At 40.2% G+C, this 25,975-nt stretch overlaps 1 protein-coding gene across 2 annotated transcripts in view; it reads right to left on the bottom strand.

The window, feature by feature from the left end:
• The window catches only part of ARID5B (AT-rich interaction domain 5B), a 116,510-nt gene that overhangs the window by 22,255 nt on the left and 68,280 nt on the right, over positions 1–25,975 (bottom strand). For both annotated transcript variants that reach the window (XM_054382507.1, XM_054382506.1), the window contains 3 exons: positions 12,855–12,967; positions 6,378–6,582; positions 4,007–4,059 (listed from right to left, as the gene is read on the bottom strand). In XM_054382507.1, coding sequence (XP_054238482.1) covers positions 4,007–4,059; positions 6,378–6,582; positions 12,855–12,967 — 371 coding nt within the window. The remainder of the gene's footprint in view (positions 1–4,006; positions 4,060–6,377; positions 6,583–12,854; positions 12,968–25,975) is intronic.

Below are 25,975 nucleotides of genomic sequence, written 5' to 3'. Positions count from 1 at the left end.
ATGGGGGATTTTCTGGTCATGGTATATGGTTTCCCAATACTCCTCAAAACAGCTCTGAATATTAGCTCTATATGAAACAAACCCAGGTAGCTTTGCATTCCACTGATATATCAGTTTCCTCAGGCCTGCCCAGACATAGGACTACTGTAGGTGTCAATCATTAATTTTTGAAAACTAAAGTACTTGATCGTTGCTTCCTGAAGGCAGCAGCTGAATGGGATCCTAATGACCTCCAGCAAAATTTAAGCTACTAGATATTGAAGGTTAAGCTCCAGCTAATTTTCTTTTTTACTTTTTATCTAAGACATCTCCAGGTAGAGTTCATTCAGCACCACAGCTTTCTGCAAACATGCCACAGCACTCTTTTTGTATTGGCTTGAAAGGAAAAAGGCCACTTCATGACTTGCTGAGGACAACTCTTTAGGTAAGTCCTGGAAGTTTTCCATCTATGGACATCTGCACCTTTTACTCACTTGACTTAGGGTGAATGAGAAAATTCCAGGCAATGGCTGTTAAATGCCACTGCAGCTGAGCCCCTCAGAATGTGACACTGTTTTGTATTTCATCCAGGGATTTGGGGACATTCTAAATCATTCATGCTGTGAAGGTCTGCTATAGAGAGACCTTTCCAATGCACTCTCCTATTATTACTAACAAAGATGCTTATTTCATGCGTCTTTGTTTAAGAGAAACATGATCCCACCAATTCCAGAGACAGCTTCATCTGTTAAGGACTTAAACCAATTTGTACAGGTTGCTATTTTTATTAAGCCTGTATTATGTCCAACAAGAAGTACAGGGAATTCTGGCATTACACAGTTACAGATGACAACTAACTAAGAATTAGTAATCAAATAGATAATGAACAGATGAGAAAAGACCCTCACAAGTACTTTTAACTGGAGAGCCCTTAAATATGGCATATGACACATAATCATGACATGAGACTACTAGGTATCTCATACATGTATCATGTATGTGCAGGTAGTATTCTCTGTCAAGCCTCACTGGATCCATTCAAGCCCCTAATACATGATAATAAAAGTCAGACAGATGGCTAAGAAAGTTGTTCTCTGTAACTCGAATCCAGTCTCTGGCTGTTTTGATTCACTTTTAAATCCTTAACTGATAGGAATGAACTCAGAGGTCTTGCACTGTTCGTGAATCTGGGCTGAAGCTGGAAAACACCGGATACAATCTCTGCTTGTTTCAAAAACCTATTTTTACAGCCCCATAGAAGTATCTATACATGGACAAGGTGGACAGGGTAGGGGATGAAACTGAAAATGGGCCAACTACCATTACTCTGTCAAACACAAGGACACAAAGTTTGCAACTGCTTTAACTGGGAGGGTTTCTACACTTACTAGTAAATAACTAGTCATCTGACCAGTCTTAAGTTCCCACATGTGATATTAACTATTTTTTTTTGTTTGCTTTCTGTTCATAAAATGGCTGCCACACACTGAAGCCAATTATGTACTTTTAAATAGTCTTTTCTTCACAGTAGTTCCAAAAGAAAAGACATTTCTATCCCAATGCATAAACCAGAAATCTGTGAAATTTTAAAACAAGTTAAAGATGATGAAGCTCCTATAACGGCCAAAGGACTTGTTGAAGTCAGATGGAAGGGTCCATATACATAGGTGTATTAATCAGAAAGCCTTTGCTCTGCACATGACTTTTCGTCATCCACAGATATTGACACCATGTGTGTGTGTGTCTAGCATAGATTCTGGACTTTTTGAATTACAGCACGCACTCTAAATTTCTACATCTAAGCAGACCTGCCTAAGATTCTGGAACTGATACTGAGGTCCATGTCACCCCAGTCATCCATAGCCTTGCTGAAAAATGAAACACCAATCAAACATGAAAGCCTCTCAGCAATGCCCGCTATGATAAAATATAAACAAACAAATGCAACTGGCAAACTCAATGAATATCAACTGGCCATAAAATAATAAAAAACAGGGTGTGCATAGGTCAAAGCATTGCAACAGCTATTGGTTTAACATTCAGGGAATGTAAAGCAAAGGCAGATCCATCTTGAGGATGAGACTGTTCAGAGAAGAGAATGAGATCAAGAAACCTCACACTGCATTTACAACTTTTACTGCATCACAACAGTCCTCCCAACTTCAGCTCTTCTACAGAGAGCACAGATGCCACTCATTATAAAACCAGGATCAGGCCCATCACTTCAGCCAGTCACTCTCAAAACAAGGCCGGGCTCTCAAGCATGTCAGCGGGTGTGAGCCATGCTTGCCTTGGCGTTTACTGACCTGCTTAGTTACTTCTCTATGAAATGTACTGCTTGTACACTTTCAGCAAAGGTGATGAATGCCCCTAAACTAGGGAGAACATCTATCACTGAGAGAAGGACAGGAGCTTTGAGATGACAGTGAACTAATTCTACTCTGGATGCCATTCTCATGTATGTGATTCTTCCTCTCTGATCCTCTCTTGCTCCTGCTACTGTTGGTAGACCTGGCTTGCTGGCTTTGTGTTCACAAACTCAGCATCCCATTTCTGCTCTGCCTCAGGCACGGAAGTTCACCTTCTCCATCATCTCTAAATCCACCTCTCTCCCTCTCATTCTGGCATGAAAACTCAGTTCTCTCCAGCAAGTCACCACTTTGGCATCCCTGCTCAGTCTCTTCAAGCAAATCTGAAACGTGAAAACTGCTCGCCTCCTCAAGCACTCTGAACATGCCACTCCCATTTCAGTCTCCCTTCTGGCCTTCCCTTGTGCTCTGTGTCAAGATCAAGATTCTAGCCCCCATTTTCATCACACTTTACAACTTACAGCAATTACCGCTGGCTCAGAATTGCTGTTACGATCTATCTATGGTAGCTATTCATTCACACATACCCATGAGCACACCTATGCACACCCCTGTACATTAAGCATGGTATGTGCTGATTAATGAAAGATTGAAGTACAAGAAAAGCCAAACCAAGCATGTATTTTTGTTAGGAATGTTAGATTTCGTGTTTCACAAAATCCCTGCCACACCCATGCTAATCAACCTGGGCTGCTGATTTACAGAACAATATGCTTTATTGTGAGCAAGGCAAGGAGTGAGCCTTGTATTTCAGTTCAAACAACTTTCAGTTTCTTGATAGTGCATTTCTTCTTGTCATTTCTCTACAGCACAGATATGTCCCAGATTACTTTGTAAACAAAGCAAAAATAATTTCTTTCATCCAACTGCAGCAGGAACTGAACAACTTAATCTGATCATTGTGTGCAAAGAAAATATTTCCAATGACGACATCTTCCTATGTCAATTGGTTTTTATTACAGATGTCATCTCGATGTGCCGTATTAATACAGCTCTTTCTTCTCGTTTCAAGATTTTAATCTAAGTTTGTTGCTCTAATATTTTATTGGTTCAAAATACATGCTGTAAAATCCATGGCCATTGAATTTTCCTGTGAGCTAAAAATAAACTGCTCTTGTCAGATATAGTTAGCTGATAAAAAGTGTCAGAGACTTTTCTGAATTACTTTGATAACTTCCTGTTTATGTGGTACTGACCCTTGTCTAATAAAGATCCTTTACACTTGGAATAAGAGAAGATACTGCAGCATACTATTCCTTAATGGACAATGCTGATTACTTCTGAAAGCCTTTAATACATTTCCCATATTAGACATGAACAGATGTCAGGGATGTTGCCAAGTGAAATTTCTTTTATGCAATCTTGGCTTGTTGTACAATAATAGCCCTTTCTCAACATGGGAAAAAATTACAGACCTAACTAATTTCCTTGACAGGGAAGAGTTACATATGTTTTCCACTTGTAGTTTTTATGACAAGTTTACAATTTTGCCAAATCTGGAACTAATTTGGACCGTTTCCAAAAACAGTCCAATAAACCCGCAATGTGTACAACTAGCCTAAAATGCAGCAAATTATTGTTTGCTTTTACTTCTTTTTTTTTGAACAGGGAAAAGTTAGATTGCACAATTATTTCATTTAAGTTACTTAAACACTTACTGTTTCATATCCTCCCAGTTTTTGAGCAGCTTGAAACATAGTCCAAAGGTTAACTGTTAGAGGGACAATAAGTATTTAGATAAGCATTGCATTAATCAACATTATTTCAAAGAAATGTAAATTAAACTAAATAGTTATTAAAAAAATAGAAAAGCAGAGAAAAAAAACACCTCACAGCCCCCGAAAAAGCTCCTGTGAAACATTTTTCAAAGACGTATTTACATAATCCTAAAGAGTACACATTGGCCCACACTATATAGATTTTTAATTACATATAAGCAAACACACTTAGATTCCTTAACAGGACTGGAAAAAATACACTGAGACAAAGATAATGGGCTCATTTGACTTTGCTGATAAAAGACACAGTATAATGACTGTAGCATGTTTCCATAACTTTGATAATAAAAATAACTCATTGGGAAGAATGTTGCTTTTAATTATTTGTTTAATACTGATTTCATTAGCAAGCAAGCATGAGCCACACACTGGGCTCACAGAGAAGGCCCTATTGATTAAAAAACAATATCCAATATTTACTGGAGCTCAGATAATGGTCTCCATAATCAATAAACAATAAGCTGCATTCTAACGGGTCCTGTGCGAATGGATCCAGAGGGAGCACAAGTAAGAATTACCACAATTATGGTAAGAGTGGTCGTGCCTTGCCCATGGCTGTGGGGTTGGAGGAACAGAGGCAACTCAATTCAAAGGACACGTTGGGAGATGCCTGTTACTTCCCACAGAATTCCTCTCCTCACACGTGATTTTCATCCTAGCCCACTGTCCCACGGGACCACTGCTTTATTTGATTATTTTATTTAATTGTAATCGATTACTTAGCTCTGTAAAAGGTGGATGCACTGTCCCACAAACAGTGATTCCCCACAGACGTACTACAAATACTTCAGGGTAGACTCAGCAATAATGCTGTGGACCTAAGAGGATGGGGTCTCTCTCTCAGTGGGGGGATGCTCATTTGTGCTGTACATACTGCTTCTTCCCACTAACCTATTTATATTGGCAATGTTTGCATGAGTCTTGGTGGACACATGCAGAGTTCCATCCAGCAAACGTTTCTGCTCTCCTCAGCATACTTTTATTTGGTATTTAAGTATTTGCTGGATCAGGCCCCTAATTTATAATCAATGCCAGGCAACTTTTGGTGTATTTCAGCTAAATGTTAGCAGGAGGCCCTACCCCCAGTGTGGAATTTTCTAAAAAAATATGGCAGCTTGTCTTTCAAGCCCACCCTGTCTCCATGCTTGAGGGAGTGCAGAATAAAATAGAGGTAGAGGGGGAAACCCTCTCTTCAACACAAAATGTTCTAAAAGCCTCATTGAACCTTGTACTGCTTCAAAGCTATCAAGAGCTTTGCTTAGGCCTTGATTTAATCTGAATCAATGCATAATGCAATGAAGCTGTTCATAGTGCATTAATTTTACTTCCATTTCGAGCAGCCAGTTTTCAGACAAACACTGTAATCATTTGGAGTTATATAAGTTTATAATGGCTGCTGGAGGCCTGTTGCAATCAGTGCCAATTGCTATTAGGTATGTAAATTGTTATGCAAAACATACAGGTCTGACATTCCTCATCAAAATAACACATGGTTTTAATCTGGGAGATAAATTAGAGTAAATAATATTTCAATCCATGGAGTTTTCCCTTTAAGGAAATAAAACATCATTCAATCTGTACATAAGGAGGAAAAATACCACCATTAACAGCTTTTGTTGGAAACAAAGATCTACTCTGCATTGCAATATTTATATAAAATTTAGTTACAACTGTATCTTTTCCACCTACAATTGCTTTACAGCTTGTGGCACTACAAACTGTATATGCCAAAGCAATTCTAAACATTGCATTCTGTATTAAACAGATACAGTCTAGCTTTATATTCTCCAAAGTCAGTAACTTATTAACTATAAACACATTTTGGGGCTTAAAAATATGATCCCTGTTGTGCCTTTCCTGGCCATCTTTAAAAGTCTTCCTTTAATATTTGTGCTTTCATAAAGAACATCTGGGCACAATAAAGATACGTCATATTATTAACTCAGAAGAAAGGCATTACAGACACTGCAGATTTACAAAACAGACAACTAGAGATTTTTCAACATGCCTATTTCTAGTCATAATCAGTGGATTTAAACCTATAAATATCCGGCAGTAACCACCCCAGAAGGAGGAGATGCAAATCTAGACATAAGACAGTGAAATGCCTGGACTGGAAAATGTGTAGACATAAACATGGTCCCCCCATCCATAAAGGCTTTAAAATAGGCTTTGTGTGCAAACGCTTTCTCTGGAAAATTCAAAACCACTCTAAAGTGTCAATAAGAAAGTGAAAAAAACAGATACTTACTCTGCTTAAAACCTAAATAGGGTATTCGTTCAATTGGTGTTTTCCTTTCTTTCATATATTTATAAAGAGCCACAAGGAAAGCCTGCTCATCAGCTCGGCATTCTTCACCTACGGCAATCTTTGATTTATCCTCACTTGAGCCTTTTTTACAGTTGCTGTTGTTACTCTTGGGTTTGGGCAAAGCTGACTTAGCCTCACATTTTACCTGGGAAAAGAAAAGATGTCATATCAAATCTGGGTAACCTTTAATTTTCACTTAAGGAATAAATATCCTCTCCTAGCAGAATGGACTGTTGAAGAAATGAAGGCCAAACCATGCATCTGTGTTTGAGGAGAAACAAAGGAAGCTATTTATAGAGCTAAATGTCTTGTTCTGAATCTTAGTCACAACATTTTAAAATAGCCACATCTTTAAATCATTATAACCCATTGGTAATGCTCTCCAGATCTGTATTTTTATGACTATACATTTCTATGTCACAGACAGCTCCCATCTCTCACATACACTTGCCATTAGCAAGTCTAATAATAACCCTTGTTCCAAGATTGACACTGAGCGCTGTCGACTCCCGTAGACAACCCTTGGAGCTGAGGGTGCTCAGCCCCTTCCAGGAATGCTCAGCAGTCAGCTCTGAAATGACATATTTTTCTCTGCTTTGGCCCACCAAAAGAGATGCAAACCTTTGGCAGGGCTTATACAGGCAGAGCTCTCAGCATATCCAAGTGGAAGTTCTGCTGTTGCATGGACTTAAGTCAAATGGGTTTGAGCATCTGCTTAAACGTAAGCACAGCCCTCAATATGTAGCAGACGGAAGAGACTGGTAGCTGGATCCTTTCCTGGTAGACACAGGCAGCTCCAGTACACAAATCTCAGAGTTACAGGTCTCCCACTGGCTTCCCTGGCAGACGTGTGCCATTCAGGAAATCAACAAATTGGAACCACTTTACTTCCTGTCAGTATTCAAACCTAGGGAAAAATATCCAGTGAGATAGGACTAATCCTATAGTACTCCTGAAGATAATCTTCTCTTTGAATCAAGCAAATTACAACTCCAGCATTCTCATAATTTATGTATACAAAAACCCAAATAATAATAATCCTGCAAGCTGATTTTTAAAAGCTCTTCATGACCAAGAGAGGATCAGTACATTTCCAGAGAAATACTGGGAGTCCTCTAATACAAGGTAGTGGAGATAGTCACAGGCATTTTGAATTTGCACTCTCCTCTCAATGTTTTTAAGTGCTGTGAGGAGTTTTCTGGCAGCTCTGTAACGCGTTCAAGACACATCGCTTGTGCTCCTAGAGGGAGCTAGGAGACCCTTAAGAGCCAGTATTTTGTACTTTAGGAGGACAGCAGGGGAGAGTAGGGCATCTCACTGAACAGGAAGGCAGAGGCTCTTGGCCAAGAAAGCCACTGACTCACTTTTACTCTCCTCACTTCTAAGCCAGGTATCTCCTGGGTACTTGTTGACATCTTGGAATTAAGTTCTATGAAGAGCATTATAGAAGTGCTTGTAAACAAACAACAAACATATAATTGCAAAGACTATAATATGCTTATTTTACCTCAGTAAAGACACCCCGTGTTTCAGGCTCAGGGAAATAAAAATCTTTTCTTTTACACTCTGCCAAGGTATTAATTTTGCAGAAAGCACTGACTTAAGGTTAGCTGCCTCCATTGTTTTCCAGAGATGCTGGACAAAGGCAATGCTAGCTCCTAAGCAAACAGGAGAAGCTGGCTCCTCCAAGACAAGCAGGGACTGAGAAATGGATTCCTGTGGAATTTTTCTTGATCATTTGCTGCTGAAGTATGTCTGCTGTATAGCTTGATATTGCCTGGTTGCACGGTTCAAAGAGATATTGTCTTCCTACGGCACAAGGCACTACACTTTGCCTTTTAGTAATAGATGTACCTGTTGATTAAACTTCTGTGAAGATCCTGGTTTCATCCAAAACTCAATGGAGCTAATGGGACATTTTCCTTCTTAAATGAACTTTGGATTTCCTTATCCACTTTTTAGTTCAGAGCTATATTCCCTTGACTTTTTCACTTTGGCTCCTTAAAAAATTATTTAACAGCTTCCCCCTACAAAGCTTAGATTACATTGTCAGAATTTTCACTGCTATACCAAAGACTGGGTTAACCCTCCTGATGCACCCATGACTTCATTAAGTTTAGTATTTTTGAGCTGCAAAGTTGTTGCAAGCTAAAACTTGTAACAAATTCACTGGACCCAGGACTGAATTAATTTTCTTTTTTTTTTTTTTTTTTACCCACTTGCTAGGTAAAGTCAATCAGTCTTTTACAGTGATTGAGCGTGAATGCTCAATGAAATCAAAGATCACAAGCAAACTACCAGCAAGGGATGTTAATCCCAAGGAAACAAAGAAAATAACATTAAAAAAAGCCACCAGGAGTGAGAGAACCCCATGCTACACACAACCTCTCTTTCTCCAGCGTACAGATAAGTGAGGTCAAAGCACCTGTTGAACTCAAAGGTGTCAAAATGCAAGGGACAGGTTCAAGGAAGCTTTGACGACGGCCACAATGCTTCATCCACTCTGTGTTTGAGGCATCAGCCTTGGTTTTGGAATCTCCTCACCATCTGACAGGACATATGTATGAATGCCATGACCAACAATTAATGAGAACTGTAAGGGCCAAATTCCATTCTGGGTAACACTGATGTAAATCCAGCATAAACCTTAACAAAGTCAGTGACAGCAATGCCAGACTTGCAACAGCCACCATAAACCACCCTTCTCTTCCAAAATCCAATTTTGAATCTTCGTACAGGGCAAAGAGCTTGAGGAAGGTCCTGAACGTGGCTCTGCTCTCTTTTCTGGTCTGCACAGAATGACCCCTATTCTGCTCAGAATGAGGGTTCCATTTCCACAGAAGGACTTCAAGCTCTTTCATTACAGCCTCAGTAATATCTCCAAAAATGACACTGAGTTAGCCTAAGGCCCTGACAGGTAATCTAGTGCTGCAGAGTGGATAAGCTGGGAGTGCATGGAGATGGGCTCTGACAACAGCTGACCACCTCCTACTGAGTGCTCCACCAGAGGTGTTATGATTCATGACCAAATGGCCAGTGAACACCCATCATGGGTGAAACCACATGTTTGTTTGTCTTCTCCTGACAGAGGTTACACACAGCACAGACCACTACAGACCTACATTTTGAAGTTTCAATCAGGTAACAGCTGAGGTGGTCAGAATAAACCTGCATGTCTGAGAGCACGCCAGGCCACCTGTGGTCACAGGAAAAGCATATCCTGGCAACTTTTAAACTAATTTCCCAGATCTTGCTGCACAAATGAAGTGAGAGATTTAACCTTAGCATTTGCACTAGGAGATGTAATGAGTAGATTCATTGGGGGGGACAATTTCTATGTTTAACAAGTTAATCCCTTCAGCTCTTTGAAAAAGCCTTAGAGTGGATTTCTGCACACTTTGAATGAGAACGCTCATTGGAATCATGAAGCAGGTAAGATGAAGGTCATACTGGAATCTGCAAGTCCCAAAAGCCTGTCCAGCACTGACAAAACATGAGGTATGAAAGTCTTCAGAATACTAGGAACGTGTGATAGAAGAGCTTGATATATGCCTTTCCTGGAGTGCTCAGCCTACCTCAGGAGATGGCCTCATATTCCTCTGACTTCTATTCCCTGCCCGGGGGAAACAACCCTGGGATCTTCCCCAGGATGCAGTGACCAGCAAGAAGATCCAGAAGAGGTACACATGGAAGACCTACTTCTGTGGGCAGCACCTCCAGGTCCAGAACCACACTGCCTGTCCAGTGGTTACTGTATTTTTAACAAGTCACTACATTAGAAGTTACTCAAGAGCTGCTCCTTCTCATTCAAATGCTCTTCTGTGTCAGATAACAGAAAGAGCATACAAAATGATCTGCTGATGGTTCCAAGTAAACATGTCTAATAAGAACTAAGATGCAAGAAGGTAGAAAATGTTCTAGTAATTGGCAGCTGGTAACATGAAATTCGAGAAGTTATTACAACCATGTGGCTTGTGTTCATCTCGGCAGGCTCAAAAATCAGTCTTCAGAATGCCAATTCTGCCATTTCCTGACCCAAACTATACCACCACTGCATTTCCATTAGAGTCATCACCCCACCACACAAGAAATAAGACTGCTGCCAGACGGTGGGTGCCATGACCTGAGGATAAAAGCAGTACAACTTCTGGCCAAAGGAATTTTAGCTGGAACAGGAATACGATTGGGACTGCTGCCAAACTGTTTCAGCACCTGACACAAGTGAATTTGTACTGTTTACACTAGCAGTGTTCACTCCTGCTCTCCACACATCCGTTGTCAGCATTAAACAGAGATGGAGCATGGACAGTGGAGGAAAATCAATGGTGAGCCCAACAAGGATGACAACACCCAACTGTTCTCAACAATGAGAAGACATTGGTGCATCTCCATTCCCCTACCTTCCCCAAATACACCTTCCCTCCTTCCCCAGAAACCCTTGGGCAGGGTCTGTACAAAGTGCAATCCATCTGCGGTAGAGAGTTTTTGATTCACTGTCCTCCTTTTAATGAGGTATATCCACAGCCCTGAGACACAGATTGATGTAAAGAGCCACAGTGAAGTCAGAGTAACTACATTCAAGGACACTGTATCATAAGCATGTCTATTATTTATAATGAAATTAAGCTGGCCAAGGTAATTAATGCTATTAGTACCTGCACAGTGATGAGCATAGTGTGACTAGATAAATAGGTGGCATTACTTCTCATCTGAAATATCCTCCCATTGGACTAGTAGGGTGAACCCAAATATAAACAGTATAAACAGTTTGGTATGAAGTGTTAGTGTTGTTTTTAATTAACTAATATGTACATATCAGGTTCTGAAGAGGCAGAACTACTCATGCTACAGTCTGGGGTGCTTTGATGACATGGTCCACAGTGCAGTTTGGTGGTAATATTTTAACATGAAAAATGACTTGAGGGAAGGGAGAAGTGAGGCAAATTGAGACATTTTCACACCACAAAAAAATGCAAAAACATTCAAACTCTGTAGTATGTGGCAGGACCCTGCAACTCAACACATCAGGCTCTATCGCCTTTTACCATGCCTGTCTAATACAAGTACAGACTCCAACCAAGCACAATAGGGCACAAAAAGAAGAGAAACAGTGACTTAAAGGGCAGAGCTTCATCATGAACTTCAGCTTCTTTTATCGTCATCAAGAGAAGGCAGAATTTTAACTGAACTCCTAGGGAGGAGGTAGAATTTAATTTGCCTTCCTATGAGAAACCGAGAGCAGAACACTTCCACTTGACCTCTTTAACCTCCTAATCTCCCAGAACATTCCCTGCATACAACAATACCAGTGCAAATGGATCTATAGATTCACTGTATTTCCTAATGAGATGGTCATAACAATGGAAGCACTTTTCAGACACACATCCATCTAACTTATTGAAACACTAGATTCAGTTGGCCGAAAAATTCAGCCTATGCAAACCTGGATAGCGGTTTAGCTTAAAAGTACCACAGTGGCAAAGTTCTGCCACAGATAAAAAACTACAAGTATTGCTTTAAGTAATTTTCCATCTTCACATCTTACAGTTTCAAATGAAATCATCTTGAAATGAGCCATTTCGGCTGTTTTTTTTTTTGTTTTAAAAGAGAACTCCAAATTTCTATTTAAAACTACAATGACAACAGAAAGTAGGATGTATATTATATGACAGAAACTCCATTTAAAAATATTTTAAGGAAAAGATGCAAACCTAGAAATACATAAAAGATTATGCCTATAAAAACTAAATCAATGATCCAATTTTTACTCTCAGCATGAGCTAAGCACTGCAACATGTGCAGAAGACTCTAAAAACATGCACTATTCAGCAAACCTTGGAACATGCAGATCAGTATTAAGTATTAAAGAAACAGTCCAGATTTAATTTTTTTTTAAGCTTTCATAGTGAATTTATTTTTATTTATTTTTTCCCCCCTTCTAATTTAAAAGTAGTTGAGACTTTAACATCAGGGCAATGTCATTTGTGTGGGCTTCTTAGAAACCATTACTGAAGTGGTTCTAGTTTCATAGTCTGTTTATCTTCAATCTTATATTTAGAAGTACATTGTAACAGGGTGAGCTGCTCCCAGGTTTATTTTTAATTCAATGATACTGTCACAAACTATGTTTGTGTGTCACAGAATGTGAAAACTAACACTAGATGCCAAGAAAGCTTAAGCACTACCAGTTACCAACAAGTTGATAGCATTAGATTGTTAAGTCATTATAGTTGCTGGTAACTTTTAACACAGGCATGATTTAAAGTGAAGAATAAAACTATTGGGAAAAAAAAATTACATTTATCTCCTCAAGAAAATAAGTTACATTTTTATTTGAAACAGCACGCGGGGAAACAAAGACAGGGCTGTACCTAAAAAAGGAATGCGTAGTGAGAAGAGTATTATTAAGTGATTTACCTTGGCAACAGCTTTGCTTTCAGAATTATTGTTGGAATCCTTAATGCCATTTAACAAATCTCTTCTCTGTGGGCAAGGCTTCTTTTTGCGTGGTCTGCCTTTAAGATTTGGCGCTGAAAATTAATGGAGAACAATTTAAGCACATTGTCTTATACTGGATTCTTAAACAGCTGAAAGCATAATAAATAATTCCACTACGATCAGTCACAGAAATGTACACATCTGTCTACAGTAAATGCTTATTATGAGATTCCCATCCTCCATGAGTTACATCTTGACATGTTATGCATTTCTATAGAATATCCCCCAAGGCTAATCTATTCTACTTTCACAGAGCTAATTAATACAAAGGCAAACACTGGTTTCCAAAGGACTTGGAGAGAAAGCACAAATATTTCTCCATGGGACAAAAAAAAAAAAAGAACAAAGTAGAATATTAATAGGTAACTTTGCATTAATCAGCCTGCTGCATTTATTATTTCTAATTTTCAAAAAAGAGTACTAGCTACTACTTCCAGGTTTGGGAAACATCTGGTTTTGGAAACATTCTGAAATATTGAAATTCCTTACAGCTCTAAGAAACGTTTATATATCCTGTCATTCTTGTCAAAGTTCTTCTAAAAAAAAGTTAAAAAAAAATAAAAACAAAATAAAAAAATACCCTCCAGTCCTGAAATGGATCAAAAAACCCCTTAACAACTAGTTCTGGAAGTTGACAAGTACTGAAATAAGTGATTGATTGTTTCATAAGGGTTATGTACCACACATACAAATTAACATGAATCACTTTCAGTTTTGTCCAATTCTTAAGATAAAACAGCTCTGAAATAACATGGTGACTAAATCCTGGCTGTGCTGAGCCATATGTAAAACGGGATATGGATCATCATAAAAAAAATATCAGACTCATCATTCAATGGTGATATTACAATATAAATTATGCTCACACAGAAATAATAGATGAAGCAGATGTTTGCTCATTATTATGTGTCCTGCCTGCTTTCAGATTTAAAAATCAGCCTCTGACTACTATGGAAACATTTAAAATGATAAACAATCATTAACTAATGACTGTACCAAAGAAGATAATTTCCTTTAAACCTTTAATTTCTAGGTAACCATTGTTTTCATTACTTAAAGGGATGATTAGAACAATGTCAGAAATCTCAACACCACAAACCTCTTGAGTGCCTTCTAATTGTTTCTAATCTTACATTTGTCACACAGTAAGCCAGTGGTTTCAGGACATTTTACATTTTAATTAGTTTGCAAACACAATAAAGGGTGCTAATTTGATTTTATAGTTTGAGTAACAGTGTCATATTTGGTCTGCTAAAAGAAAAAGAACAAGCCATGGGTTTAAAACCTAAAGTCCAAGACACATCCTTTTTCTTTCCCCAGCACTGGCACACAGTGAATATATACATACATATATATATACACACACACACACATATGCAAATGTGTAAGTCCACAAATGTGCCTCTATATAAGTATGTTTAGCTCTATTGAAATATCTCCATCTATCTCTGGTGAAGCACATTCTGCTTATTGAAAAGTACTGCAGAAAGCAACTCTGAAATTGTCATCTGAAGCTAACATGCAAAATCAAACAAAGAGAGAAAGAAATCATTACCCATTCCAGTCGACAAACATCTGCCTGATTTATATCTGTACTCATGAATGCTACAGCATGTGACTGCACACTACGTCGCTGGAAGTCTCAACTTGGTGTGGATGTCAGTCTTACACAAAATGAACACTAAGAGCATTTGCTCCGTGCTTACAAATCCCCTCCCCCAGCTGCTCCATTACTCATATAAACAGAGATGAGCGACTTGGCGGGAGCGTGGGATGAGCTCTGAGGGCTCCAGTGCCGGTTGCCAGACTGCCAGCTCCGGCCACGCCACCCTGCCTTATTTATAAACCCTGTTCATCCCCTCTGTCTTTCAGCTCTTCCCGATGCCTACTTCTTTTTGCACGTGACCCGGATGGGATGGGCAGATCCTCAACCATGGCTCACCCCAGCGCTTGTGACTTTTTCGAAGAAGGTAGTGAAGAATCCAGAAATGTTTTCTGAGGTTAGTACACCCTGGCACATGCAATAAGACAGTAACCTTCAAATGAATGGATCCCCCCAACCTGGTCCCACCAAGGGCCAGGGAGAGTTGTGGTTCAGCTAGGATCAAATACACTAGCATGTGAATGACTTCTTTTCTTTTTTTTTTTAAACGAATAAAGAAACTAGTTCAAGGCTCAATGTTTTCCAAACATACTTGTTATCCTGAGTTTTGGCACTGTTCGTATCGCACTATAAAGCGCTCCTAATGTTTTGCTAAAAGCTTTAAAACCAAGAAGGTTTTAAATTCCAGGTATATTGAGCTTGCATATAAACACTGTTTGAATTGGAGCCTTCCATGGCAGAACTGGCACAAACCCACTTTGAAAAGGGGTATTTGCATTCTCCCCATGGCTCAGGAGCTGCAGCTGGGAAGGTCTGTCTGTAACAGACATGAAGACTGTCCCACATACCCCCCACTCTGACCTGAGCTGAAATCACTTCAAGCCATTCCAGATCAGATGCACCATAAACGAGAAAGCAGCAACAGGAATTGATACCAGAAGAGAAGGTCCTTGCCTCTGGTACATACTCCATAGAAGAGTAATTTGAAGTAGTTCCAGTCACAGTTGAAACAAAACCATTAACATTTTCCCCCTAAATCACTACAAATAAATGCTTTATTCAAAGATTATTTATATGTCAGCTATACCCATTTTGTTCTCTTCAACTAGGAAATATGACTAGGATGAAAGGAATAATTTTCAAGTCACATACTTGTTCTATTTTTTTTTCTTTTTTGTTTCATTTACAACATATTCATGAGCACACTGCAGATTTCTTGAATTTGTTATTCCTAATTATTTTAGTGTAATTTTACAGACATGTTGTGGCTTAGTCCCAGTCAGTTTTCCTGATGATACTGAATGTTCAGTATGTACTGGACAGCTAAGTGAATATCCCATGCTTTTTTCTGTTTGCTGGTGGAAAAGGACTTCTGGCATGCCTACTTGAGAGTATCTGAAACAATTCAATTTCTTCACATGTTGGTGCATATGGCTTTCAAATTCATTTTCTAAAAGCATTTGTGGCAGTGAGACCTGGTAACTTGTGCATTCCCAGAAGGTGAGAACATAAGCAAAGGCAATAAAAGTTAAAAAAAAAAAGAAAAGAATGAATAACTAAAAAAAAAAAAAAATTTCATTTCTTTTTGCCACCTCTTCAATCTAAATGCCTGAAATGGGAGCAAGAGAGATATGACCTATTACCAGTTTAAATACTTTTTTTGACCTGTGCATTTGACAACATTTGCTTTTGCCAATTTCCCCTTCCTTCCCCCCTTTCTTTTCTTGCTTCCTGATGTATCTGAAAGAGGAAAATTCAGCTACTGAAATTTCCACTGGGACCCTTGATGGGCTGCTGGAAACTTTTTCTGACTCTACTCAAGTATGATTCAAAGGATGAGTATTAGCACAACACAGGTGCCCTGTATGGTTGAGGTTTGGGATGCAAACCAGAACACCCCCATGCCTGCCATCAGCCAGTGACAATGCCTTGGGAGAGCAGAGCTGCTGCTGTTCAAGACAGGGTGGCAGGGAAGGGCATCAGCAGAGATGTACATCTCGTACAATACAAATGGCCCAAACCTCTGGAGTTCCGACGTCTGGAAGAGAGGGGAGTTTGTCCACTTGAAGCCCACACACACCTCGGTCTTGCTGACTCAAGAGTCTCTTCTTGAGATTGCAGTGAGCCGCACAGGAAAGAGGAGCTCAGGGTTAATGCTGTTTAGACCAGCTTGTTTCTGTGAAGCTAGAGGTTCTCTCTGTTCGTGAAGCCATGAAAGAACATCATCGCTCAAAAATCACTTCTTCCCCTCCAGCACTCTCATGAGCCTGTGTAAGCATCAGGCTATTGTAGGTGACTGGGAGAGGGACAGAAAGCAAGGATGTAGACAGCTACACTGTCCACTCATTCAGAAAATTCGCAAGGTTGTGGACACTGCTCTCCTGCCACTGTCACCCTCAGCTGCTCAACTTCCAGGGACACTACTCAGCACGACATGGGAAACAAGCATTTCTAAGCCTCACGACCTTGTACAACTCCTACTCTGAGTTAAACCTGAGGATAGCAAGCTCTGTGCAGGGGAAGGAGAAGTTCCCAAGAATGAGATCCATGGGAGATGCTGAGGTCAGCCATAATTAAACACTACATATGGGGGGAAAGTGTAGGCCACTACAAAAAGACTGCATCTCCAGGATGAAGAGGTTATCAGTGCAGGTACCATCTACCTGTCAAGCAATCAAGCTGGCCTTACTTGAACCATGTCCATGCCGAGAATGCATTGTACTATGTACACACAGCCACTCCTAGATGCACAAGTAAGTCAAAAGATGATGGCTGTGGTTTGGGGGTAGCCAACTTCAGCAGGTTAGTTACAGTAGAATTATCTCTTTTTCAGGAGTCTGATTATCATTGGAAGTCCAAGGAGTTCAACCCACCCCATAAAACTGTTCTCTAGATGCAGATATTTTGGCTGACGTGGAAGCTGTGTTATTATAGGAAGGGTGTTAAAAAAAAATAGTGGCCTTCACACAGCTGAGGTCAAGCCATGTTGGCACATTGTCAAAATCAGTGGTGTAGCCAAGAGTTTTTAAATGAGCCTGGAATGCATTACCTCATTTGTCATACCTGGATCACTTACTCACGCTGAGTCCAAAATAACCTTGGACCTTGCTGGCTGCTCAACAAACTGTGTAAGTAAACATTACTGTACTCATGCCTAAAACATGCACTTTTTTTTTTTTCCTCACTCCATATTACTTAGAGAACATCTAAGCCTTTATAATACCTGTGATCAAAGTTCTTGACTTTTCCAGGCCTCTCTGATCTGCATAATTATTTCCTGATATGACTTTTGATTTTGGCTTGCTGGTTTCTCAGAAACACTTCAAAATTGGAAGAAAAAAAACTGAAAAGGAAAATACAAAGAGAAGGACATTCACTGGTGTATTTCGCTGAGGAAAGTACCAGGATAATTGCTCAGTACTCTAATGCAACTTAAGACTTAGGCTGCCAAGCAGATTCTGACTGCCTGTTTCTTTTGCAACCACGCTTCTGTCCTGTGGAAATATGAAGGGAAAGGAAGGAACAACAGTATTTTTGTCAACTGCAAGAATATGAAAACACAAACAATATCCCATCTGTAAAACTAACCACGACCATCAGCAAAGAAGGGCCAGTGGAAGATCTGATGCTACTACTGGGGTGGGCCTATGCAGTCAGGTGAGCTCTAAACATGAGAGATGGGAGTGTACCAGACTGAGGTAATCACAAAGCTTGAATTAAGGTGGAGCACTGGAAAGCACAAGAAATTAACAAATAGGAATGTACTGTGGTGCTGAGTTTGGACAAGAAGTATATTTGCATAAGACAAGCTGCAGTGCATCAGCCAAATGCATCAACAGTCTCTCCTCCCTTTGGGACACCTTGCAGAGCATCTCCTCACAAGTTTCCCTTTGCACTGTGCCAGTCCTTCATAGTTCTTCCAGTTTTCACACATGCACACAAAAGCTGCAATACCAGAACGCTTGGCCCTAAGCTGCAAAACCAGCAGCAGGTACAGAACAGATGAGGAGACTTTCCTTCTCAGGTAGGTGGAAAAGGCAGGATGCATCAGATCACAGAGCTATCCATGATCAGGTGCTAAACAGAAGCTGGAGGTGGCATATGGAGGTGCCTGGCCATCAAAGTAAAGGTGAGAAGAGTGGTCCCTGATCTCAAGAACATCCATGAACTGACGATGCCTGCTGGTACATGGCAAATAGCTGGTTGATGAGGACACCCCAACAGCAGCCTGGCCAAAGTTAGCTCTTGGCCAAAAAACATGGTTACATGTTGCACCTTTTAAAATGTAATGAATAGAAAGTTAACGGTTTTAATGGTTTTAACACTTAACCCCTCTAGGGGGCTTCTGGAATTCTGCAATATCTGAAAGTTAAGAAAAGCATATTGCTATATTTAAGAACAGTCTCAAAAACTGTTCAAAGGTTAGTTAATCTTGCATACTGCTCTGGAGTCCCAGATGCTGCCTCGATTTCCTCATCGCCTCCATCTCTCTGTTTTCTCTCATTCACCTCATTCCCTTTTCTGGATCCTGAGTTAGGATCTTACATTTAGTTTTTCTTTTTTCTCTAGTCTTTCTTCTTCACCCCTAAACATTTATTTAAAAGCTTCTGCCTCCTGGAAACAGGGTCAGAGTGGTCAGAGTCTGAGGGCCTGGGGTGTTTATTGCCTAGGCACACTGAGCAGAGCTGGTGAAGAGAAGCAAGTTGCAACCAACCCAGTATTGCATCAAACAGTCAGAAATCAAAGTGGCTAACAAATAAAGCAAAAGAGCAGACTACATTAAAAAACCCAGACCTTTGTTTAGGAAAGACTAGTATCAACTGAATTTTAGGAAACTCTCCACAATAGAAGTCTACCATCTACCAACAATTAAAGCTCTTGCTGAGCTCTGTAAGTTGCACAGCTTCTCCACAAACACAGATCTCTTGCTTCACATAAAACAATTCAAATATCAAAACCTATTTTTACCTCACTTTTTGTAAATGCCAACCCTTGTTTATTCCTTTCCTTATAACTAAACATGTCAGACCTGACCCGCAAAAGAGTACTGCAGCAAACACTAAGGATCCATGCTGCTTTCTAACCCACATGGATAAAGAGCGGACTTGTGCAGCCATTTCTGAAAGTTTTGTTTTGGAAATGAGATATCCCATGCTCCATGTGGGGAAAATCAATTTGCTACCTCTCTAAAGAAAACATTCCTCATTTGGAAGTAAGTAAAACAGACACTTCCTTGTGTGGATTAGTGTGGAGACATATGACTTGCTGCAGACTGTTGTTTTGACCCCCCTCCTGACCAGACAATCTCTGAAAAAAAAGCAAAAAGGTGGTTATTTTTCATGGATTACAGTTCAGACTAGCATTGCTTTTAATAGAAAAGTTCGAGGCACTGCAAATATCAGGTTGGCCATTTATGCCAAAAATTGAATGTTTTTCATTTCCATGAAAGATGTGGACAAAATTCAGAATGAGGCTTGGAGTCTCATTTTCTTCTTTTCAGTATGGTTGGAAGTTAAGATTTTTGCTTCATCTGGGCTGCTGACTAATTTGGGTTTAAAAAACAAAACAAAAATGGAAAAAGTGTTGGTTTGGGGGTTTTTTTTGCCAACAAAATCTATACATGTGTTAGAAATTATAAGTGCAGTAAATTGAAAAGGGAAGCTAAAAACTTCAGAGAAAAATCTATGCCTGACGAATACGTGACACTCAAGCAGACCTTAGAGCAAATTAAAATAATACTAATAAAAAAAATCCACTGTAGGCCTATTACTGGCTACAGATGACAGGATTGTTATTAACGATTCAAAAAGAGGCAGAGGTGTTTGGTAAATATTTGTTCCATATTTGCAAAGAAGCCAGATGATATGCTTGCAAAAGAATATAATTAAAGCCAGTCAATTGACTTAGCTTTACAGAAACTAGATCTTAAAACAACAGGAAAGAAAAATAAACAAAGCATCTTGTTTTATACTTTCAAAACTACAGGCTTGGCTACAGAAACCAGCTGAACACATCTAACTTACCTGCCTTTCAGTAAGAAAGCTGTTTTAAGACTAGATAACACTTGGATTAAAAAAACAGCTCTACAGAATTTTATTCAAATATATATGAAATGGATTAAGAACTGGCTGAATGGTAGAGCAGGCATCAGTGGGTGATTTCCATCAAAGGGAAATATTTCTGGTGGAATTCCACAGGGGCTGCTCTTAGCCTTGCTAGTATTCAACATTTTCCTCAGTGAAATAAATACAAGATATTAACACTCACACAGACACAAGGACTGGCACCGTGCTAACACTGAGTCACACAAATGAGTAATAAGAAGGGAAAATGGACCATGCAAACACAACGTTCTTCAGTACAGCTCCAGCATGAAACCCAAGAGCAAGGACTAAAGGTCCCACTGACTGAGGCCAAGGGTGACACTTTGCAGGCCACTCCTCAACCCAAGATTCAACCTACCCTATTAGGAAATGCTACAGCCAAAGGGAGGTCTGCTTTCTAATAAAAATGTCTGAATACCTCAAGTTGTGCAAATGACTGCTGAGTGACTTCACCCAGGTAATAAGAGTGCCTCAAAGGTGAGAAGCAAGGAGGCATAACCAGGTGTGCCTAAGCACTGCAGTTCACATATATGATCTCTTGCCAGTATACGGAGGCATGCGTACAACCAGCTTCAGAAGACCTTTCATGAAAAGCCTGAGGTAGACACAAGCTGGTGTGCAGAGTGCAGGAAGAAATGCACGCAATTTGAGGGGTTTTATCAAGATACCAGACTGGAGCTGGGTGTCTCGCCTCAGCCACAGCAAGGGCCAGGTCCAGGCTGCTGCCAGGAGAGAGTTGCTGCTGCAGGCGGCTGCAGCAGCCTGGCTGGCTGCACAGAGGAGGCGTCCAGCTGTCTGGCTGTAGTCCTTGCTCAAACAGCTGTTTCCCTTCTCCTTCAGAAAAAAGGTGGTGAACTGGATGAAAACGTTTGCTGGTAATTTTGGCTGATAAACCACTATTTGGGGTTCATACCAGATTGGATGACTCAGTAGTTCTTCTGGTGAGAAACTGCACGTCTATGGGATCAAATACAGTAAATTACTGTGCTATGCAGGACAAGGAACATGAAGAGCTGTAGCCCTGATTCAGCAAAGTACATGCCTAAATTGTCAAGACCTGGAGTATGCAAAAACCTCCCTCTGGTGACCTCACTAGAGCTATTCACATCTTTAAGGCTGAGCCCATGCTAAGCATTGAACATGACCAAGCCAGCATGATTCTCTCTGTCACCAACAAGAAAGAAATGTTCATGCCCTGAACAAAGAAATCATCATATCTCATCATGAAACACCATGTGCTTGGGCAGCATTGCACAATCAGACAGCAAGTTTCCCTCTCAGAAATCTGCAGTCAACCTCTGGCCTTGAAGCCCTCTGCCCCTAAAGGTCACCTCCTGGGATGCTGCACCCAGCAGACAGGGCTTCACTTTCTGTAGGAGGCTCACACCAATACTCAAGAAGTACGTATCTGACTGCTCAGAATAGTCCGGGGTGGAATAAAACAAAACAAAAAAAAAAAGGCAAAGAGAGGAAAGACTGGATGGATTATGTAATAGCCAAAACAAAAGCAGCACAAATATGGGCACGAGGAGTGAAAATGCATGGCAAATTCATGCAAGTCAGCCTATCTCATCAAAACTCATCAGAACATCCAAGACAGACTTCCTATTAGAGTGCTTTAGAAAATAAAAGGCAAATAAGAGCATGCAGAAAATCTTAAGGCAGCTTTCCTGGCAATATTTCCTTTTCTCTCCAGTAAGACCCAGCATTTGTGAAATTGCTGTCTAGCAGAGTCAGCAGTACCCAATGGAGATGTGACCTACATACCTTGGAAATACAGTAGATATGTAGACAGTCATATCCACATAGACAGATGAGATGGGCTAATTGACTGGTAAAGGATGGACACTGTGCGTGAATCCAAACAGGCTGAAATTCATGCAAGAAGCGTAAGATGGAAGGTTTTCCAAGACCCTGCTTTTGGGAATGACAACCGCAGGTAGGGAGCGATGACCATCCAGTTGCGCATGACACGAAAATGACAAATCTATTATTTAAATCTCTTACATTTCTGATTTGTAACTGATTATATAAGACAGATTTTAATTTTTCTTTTTTTTTTAGTGTACGAATATTACAATTTTCTTTCATATTTTTTCTTTGCACTTGATCACTGTACTGCGAACTAATCAAAATTTGTTAGGCATAATCAACCTGCAGGAAGGTATTAGTAAACCGACATGCAGAAACTACAGAGTAAGCTCCCCACTGATGGCTGCGTTCAGCTGCCACCACAATGAGCACTACACGATGCGTCAGGTGGAGACAGAAATATCAGCCACCGCCTAAGCCCTGCTCCTATTCACATCTCTGGGCCATCACCAACTTCACCAGCAGCAGTTAGTTTGCCAGGCACCCTGTCACAGCACACTCAGCCATAAAGAGGTTCAGGAAAAACTGCTTCCACAGAGAGGCTGGGACAAAGCCCTTGCATTCCTGCATACCCCTGACACAGCACTTTGATGCTGGGGTGTGGAGGTGAGCACTGGTGAACAGAGGAGGGATCTGCACTTTTCTGCGAGTAGGACACAGTGATGGAACTCCAGTAACTTCATCAGGTTGTGTACAAGTAGAAAGGTAATCTGCATAACCACCAAAACACGCCCAAAATGCCTGGTTTAAAGTCCTGACAGTAAGATCATGCACCCAGTTTAAAAGAGTGCACTCTGATCTCAGTGTAATCATCCCAAACATCAACACAAACAAAAGTGAGCCCATCTCTGCATTACAGCCCTGGGAAATCTCTAGCACTCAGAAAATCCAAACAAAACCAAGCTGTATTCATTAATTTATCTGAGTAGGGCAGAGTTTAAACAAAATATGAAGCTGGTTGTGCAATATTCTTTCATAGTCAATACTGGCTCTAAGGAAATTATCTGAGTGAATTAAGTGGAGTGACTATTAAACAATTTACACACTTCCTTGTGTTTCAGTTGTCTAATTATAGCCGTGTTTGTCTCTCCCCACAGAACTGTTGTATACCACATGGTATGCATATTTCAGCATCCAGCATTATTAACTCATGACCAACTGTCAGTTGATCATTATCTAACACATGGGGTCTGCAAAAAAAGCCTTATTTGGGCAAAAGCAGGCTTCTGACCCACTCCTGCCATATTTTTCCCCAGAAGAACTTCAGTTGGATTATTATTTGCTGTCAGTGGAAACTCAGAGGTTACATATGTGAAATCTGCAGACAGGAAAATAAATCCTTACTGAGTTTAAACATTTAGTTGATATTAAAACCATCTCCAGCCTGGTTGGTTTAAAGAAAACTCTCAGTTGCCCTCTAGTGTCATCTGGCTGCCATGCCAGGTAGCCTGCCTGCTACAGCCAAGGTCAAAAAATTTAACCCGATTTCATGTGATGAGATTTACTGTATGTGCAGTATTTCTTATAAAAGGGTGTGTATGGGGGTGCTCTTTCCTGTTGGAAATTTCAGGGCTTGGGCCTCTGGAAGCCCGGAGCTTGCATAATGTTTACCACTGTAATTGCAGCTCAGGACACGTGGGTTTTATGAGTGAGAATCTCTGAAATCACTCTGCACACTGTGCTCCATAAAGTTCATTCATAACTAAAAATAGACCAATGCACAAACTGATTTAGCATTATACTGAAGCTAGAGAACATAGGGAGTCTGTAGAATTCCCTAATATGGAAGAGAAGCTGCGTTTTCAAAAGCAGCAGTTTATTTGTTTCTGAAAATGGACAACATATGTAGAAGATTTAATATACAGAACCAGGTGTATATATAGCCTAGATCTTCATATGTGCCTGTTTCATTCTATATAAAGACTTTATACAGCCTGAAACTATAAATTTAATAATAGATTACTAAATTAAGTCTGTACAATCACTTCATAAAAAAAAAATCATTTCAATTTAAAATACAGCTGTAGGGGTTTGGACAATTTCCTGCATAATAGAGGCCCATCCCTGAAATGTAAATAACACTGGTATTAAAACAAGTCAATCAGGCACATCAGGAAAGAAATAACAGTACATGAAAACATAAATGCATTTTCCAGCCTATCCTAAGTAAAGATGCCAAACCTTTATTTTATTTGCTTTGATAAATCACTACTGCTTCAGCTGGATTTCCCTTCCCCACCCCACTCTCCCCCCCCCCTGCCAAATGTCCTGTTTTTCCTAAAAGAAATCCAGGGCTGATTAAGCCTTCACATTTTGAATACACCAAGACATCAGGGTTTTGCAATAAGAATTATTCACTTCTTTCCTGTGTACCATCAGCATTCCTAAAATACTGTTACTGTAAAATTAAACAGTGTGCTCTTCAGAAACTCATGACGTTGCCTGCTCTGTTTTTTTAAACTGTAATTATGCAATTTCAAAATTATTTTATTTCTCAATGCCTTTTTCCCCCCAAAAATACCTTTGGTAGTTAAGAAAGAACAAACCCAACTTTTTGGTTTGGTGGTTGGTTTTGGTTTTTTTGGGCATTTGTTTATTTTTTTCTTTTCTTTTCTTTTTTTTAGTGTTACAGGCCACCTATAACATTATTGACTGACTGCACAGTAAAAGTCACAGAATGGCTGAGGTTGGAAGGGATCTTAGACATCATCCACTCCAACCTCCCTGTGATGTGCAGGGACACCTCTCAACTAGACTTGGCTGCTCAAGGCCTCAGCCAACCTGGCCTTGAACACCCCCAGGGAGGAGGCATCCACAACTTCCCTGGGCAATCTATTCCAGAGTCCCACCACCCACGTACTGAAGAGCTTCTTCTTAAGATTCAGTCTAAACCTACTCTCCCTCAGCTTCAAACCATTCCCTTTTGTCCTACCACCAGGCACCCTTATGAAAAGTCCCTCTGCAGCCTTCCTGTAGGATCCCTTCAGGTATTGGAAGGCAGATCTAAGGTTCCCCCCAGAGTCTTTTCTACTCGAGGCTGAACAACCCCAGCTTCCTCAGCCTATCCTCATAGCAGAGATGTTCCAGTTCTTAGATCATCTTTGTGGCCCTCCCCTGGATGTCCTCCAAAAGCTCTGTGCCCTTCTTATAACAGGAACACCAGAACTGGATGCAGTATTTAAGGTGGGGTCTCACAAAAGCAAAAGGGTGGAATCACGTGACCTGCCGGCCATGATCCCCTTGATGCAGCCCAGGATACAAACATTACTTTATTTGGTATATACCCTAATTTAATTATAAAGCTTTCTCTTCTTAATTTGACAAGATTGAAATACCACAAGAGGTACATATGGCAACACAGAAAACATAATCAAGGAAAAAGTGAAATGAACATTTGAAAAGATAAATGACTTGATTTGCATACGCAGATATTTGTAAGGCGTTGCCTGAATGGCGCCTTG

Source organism: Indicator indicator, chromosome 7, assembly GCF_027791375.1.
Source record: "Indicator indicator isolate 239-I01 chromosome 7, UM_Iind_1.1, whole genome shotgun sequence".
In the NCBI taxonomy this organism is placed as follows: Eukaryota; Metazoa; Chordata; class Aves; order Piciformes; family Indicatoridae; genus Indicator; species Indicator indicator.
Note: the sequence above shows the minus strand (reverse complement) of the source record. Positions and strands in the feature narration are given on the sequence as shown.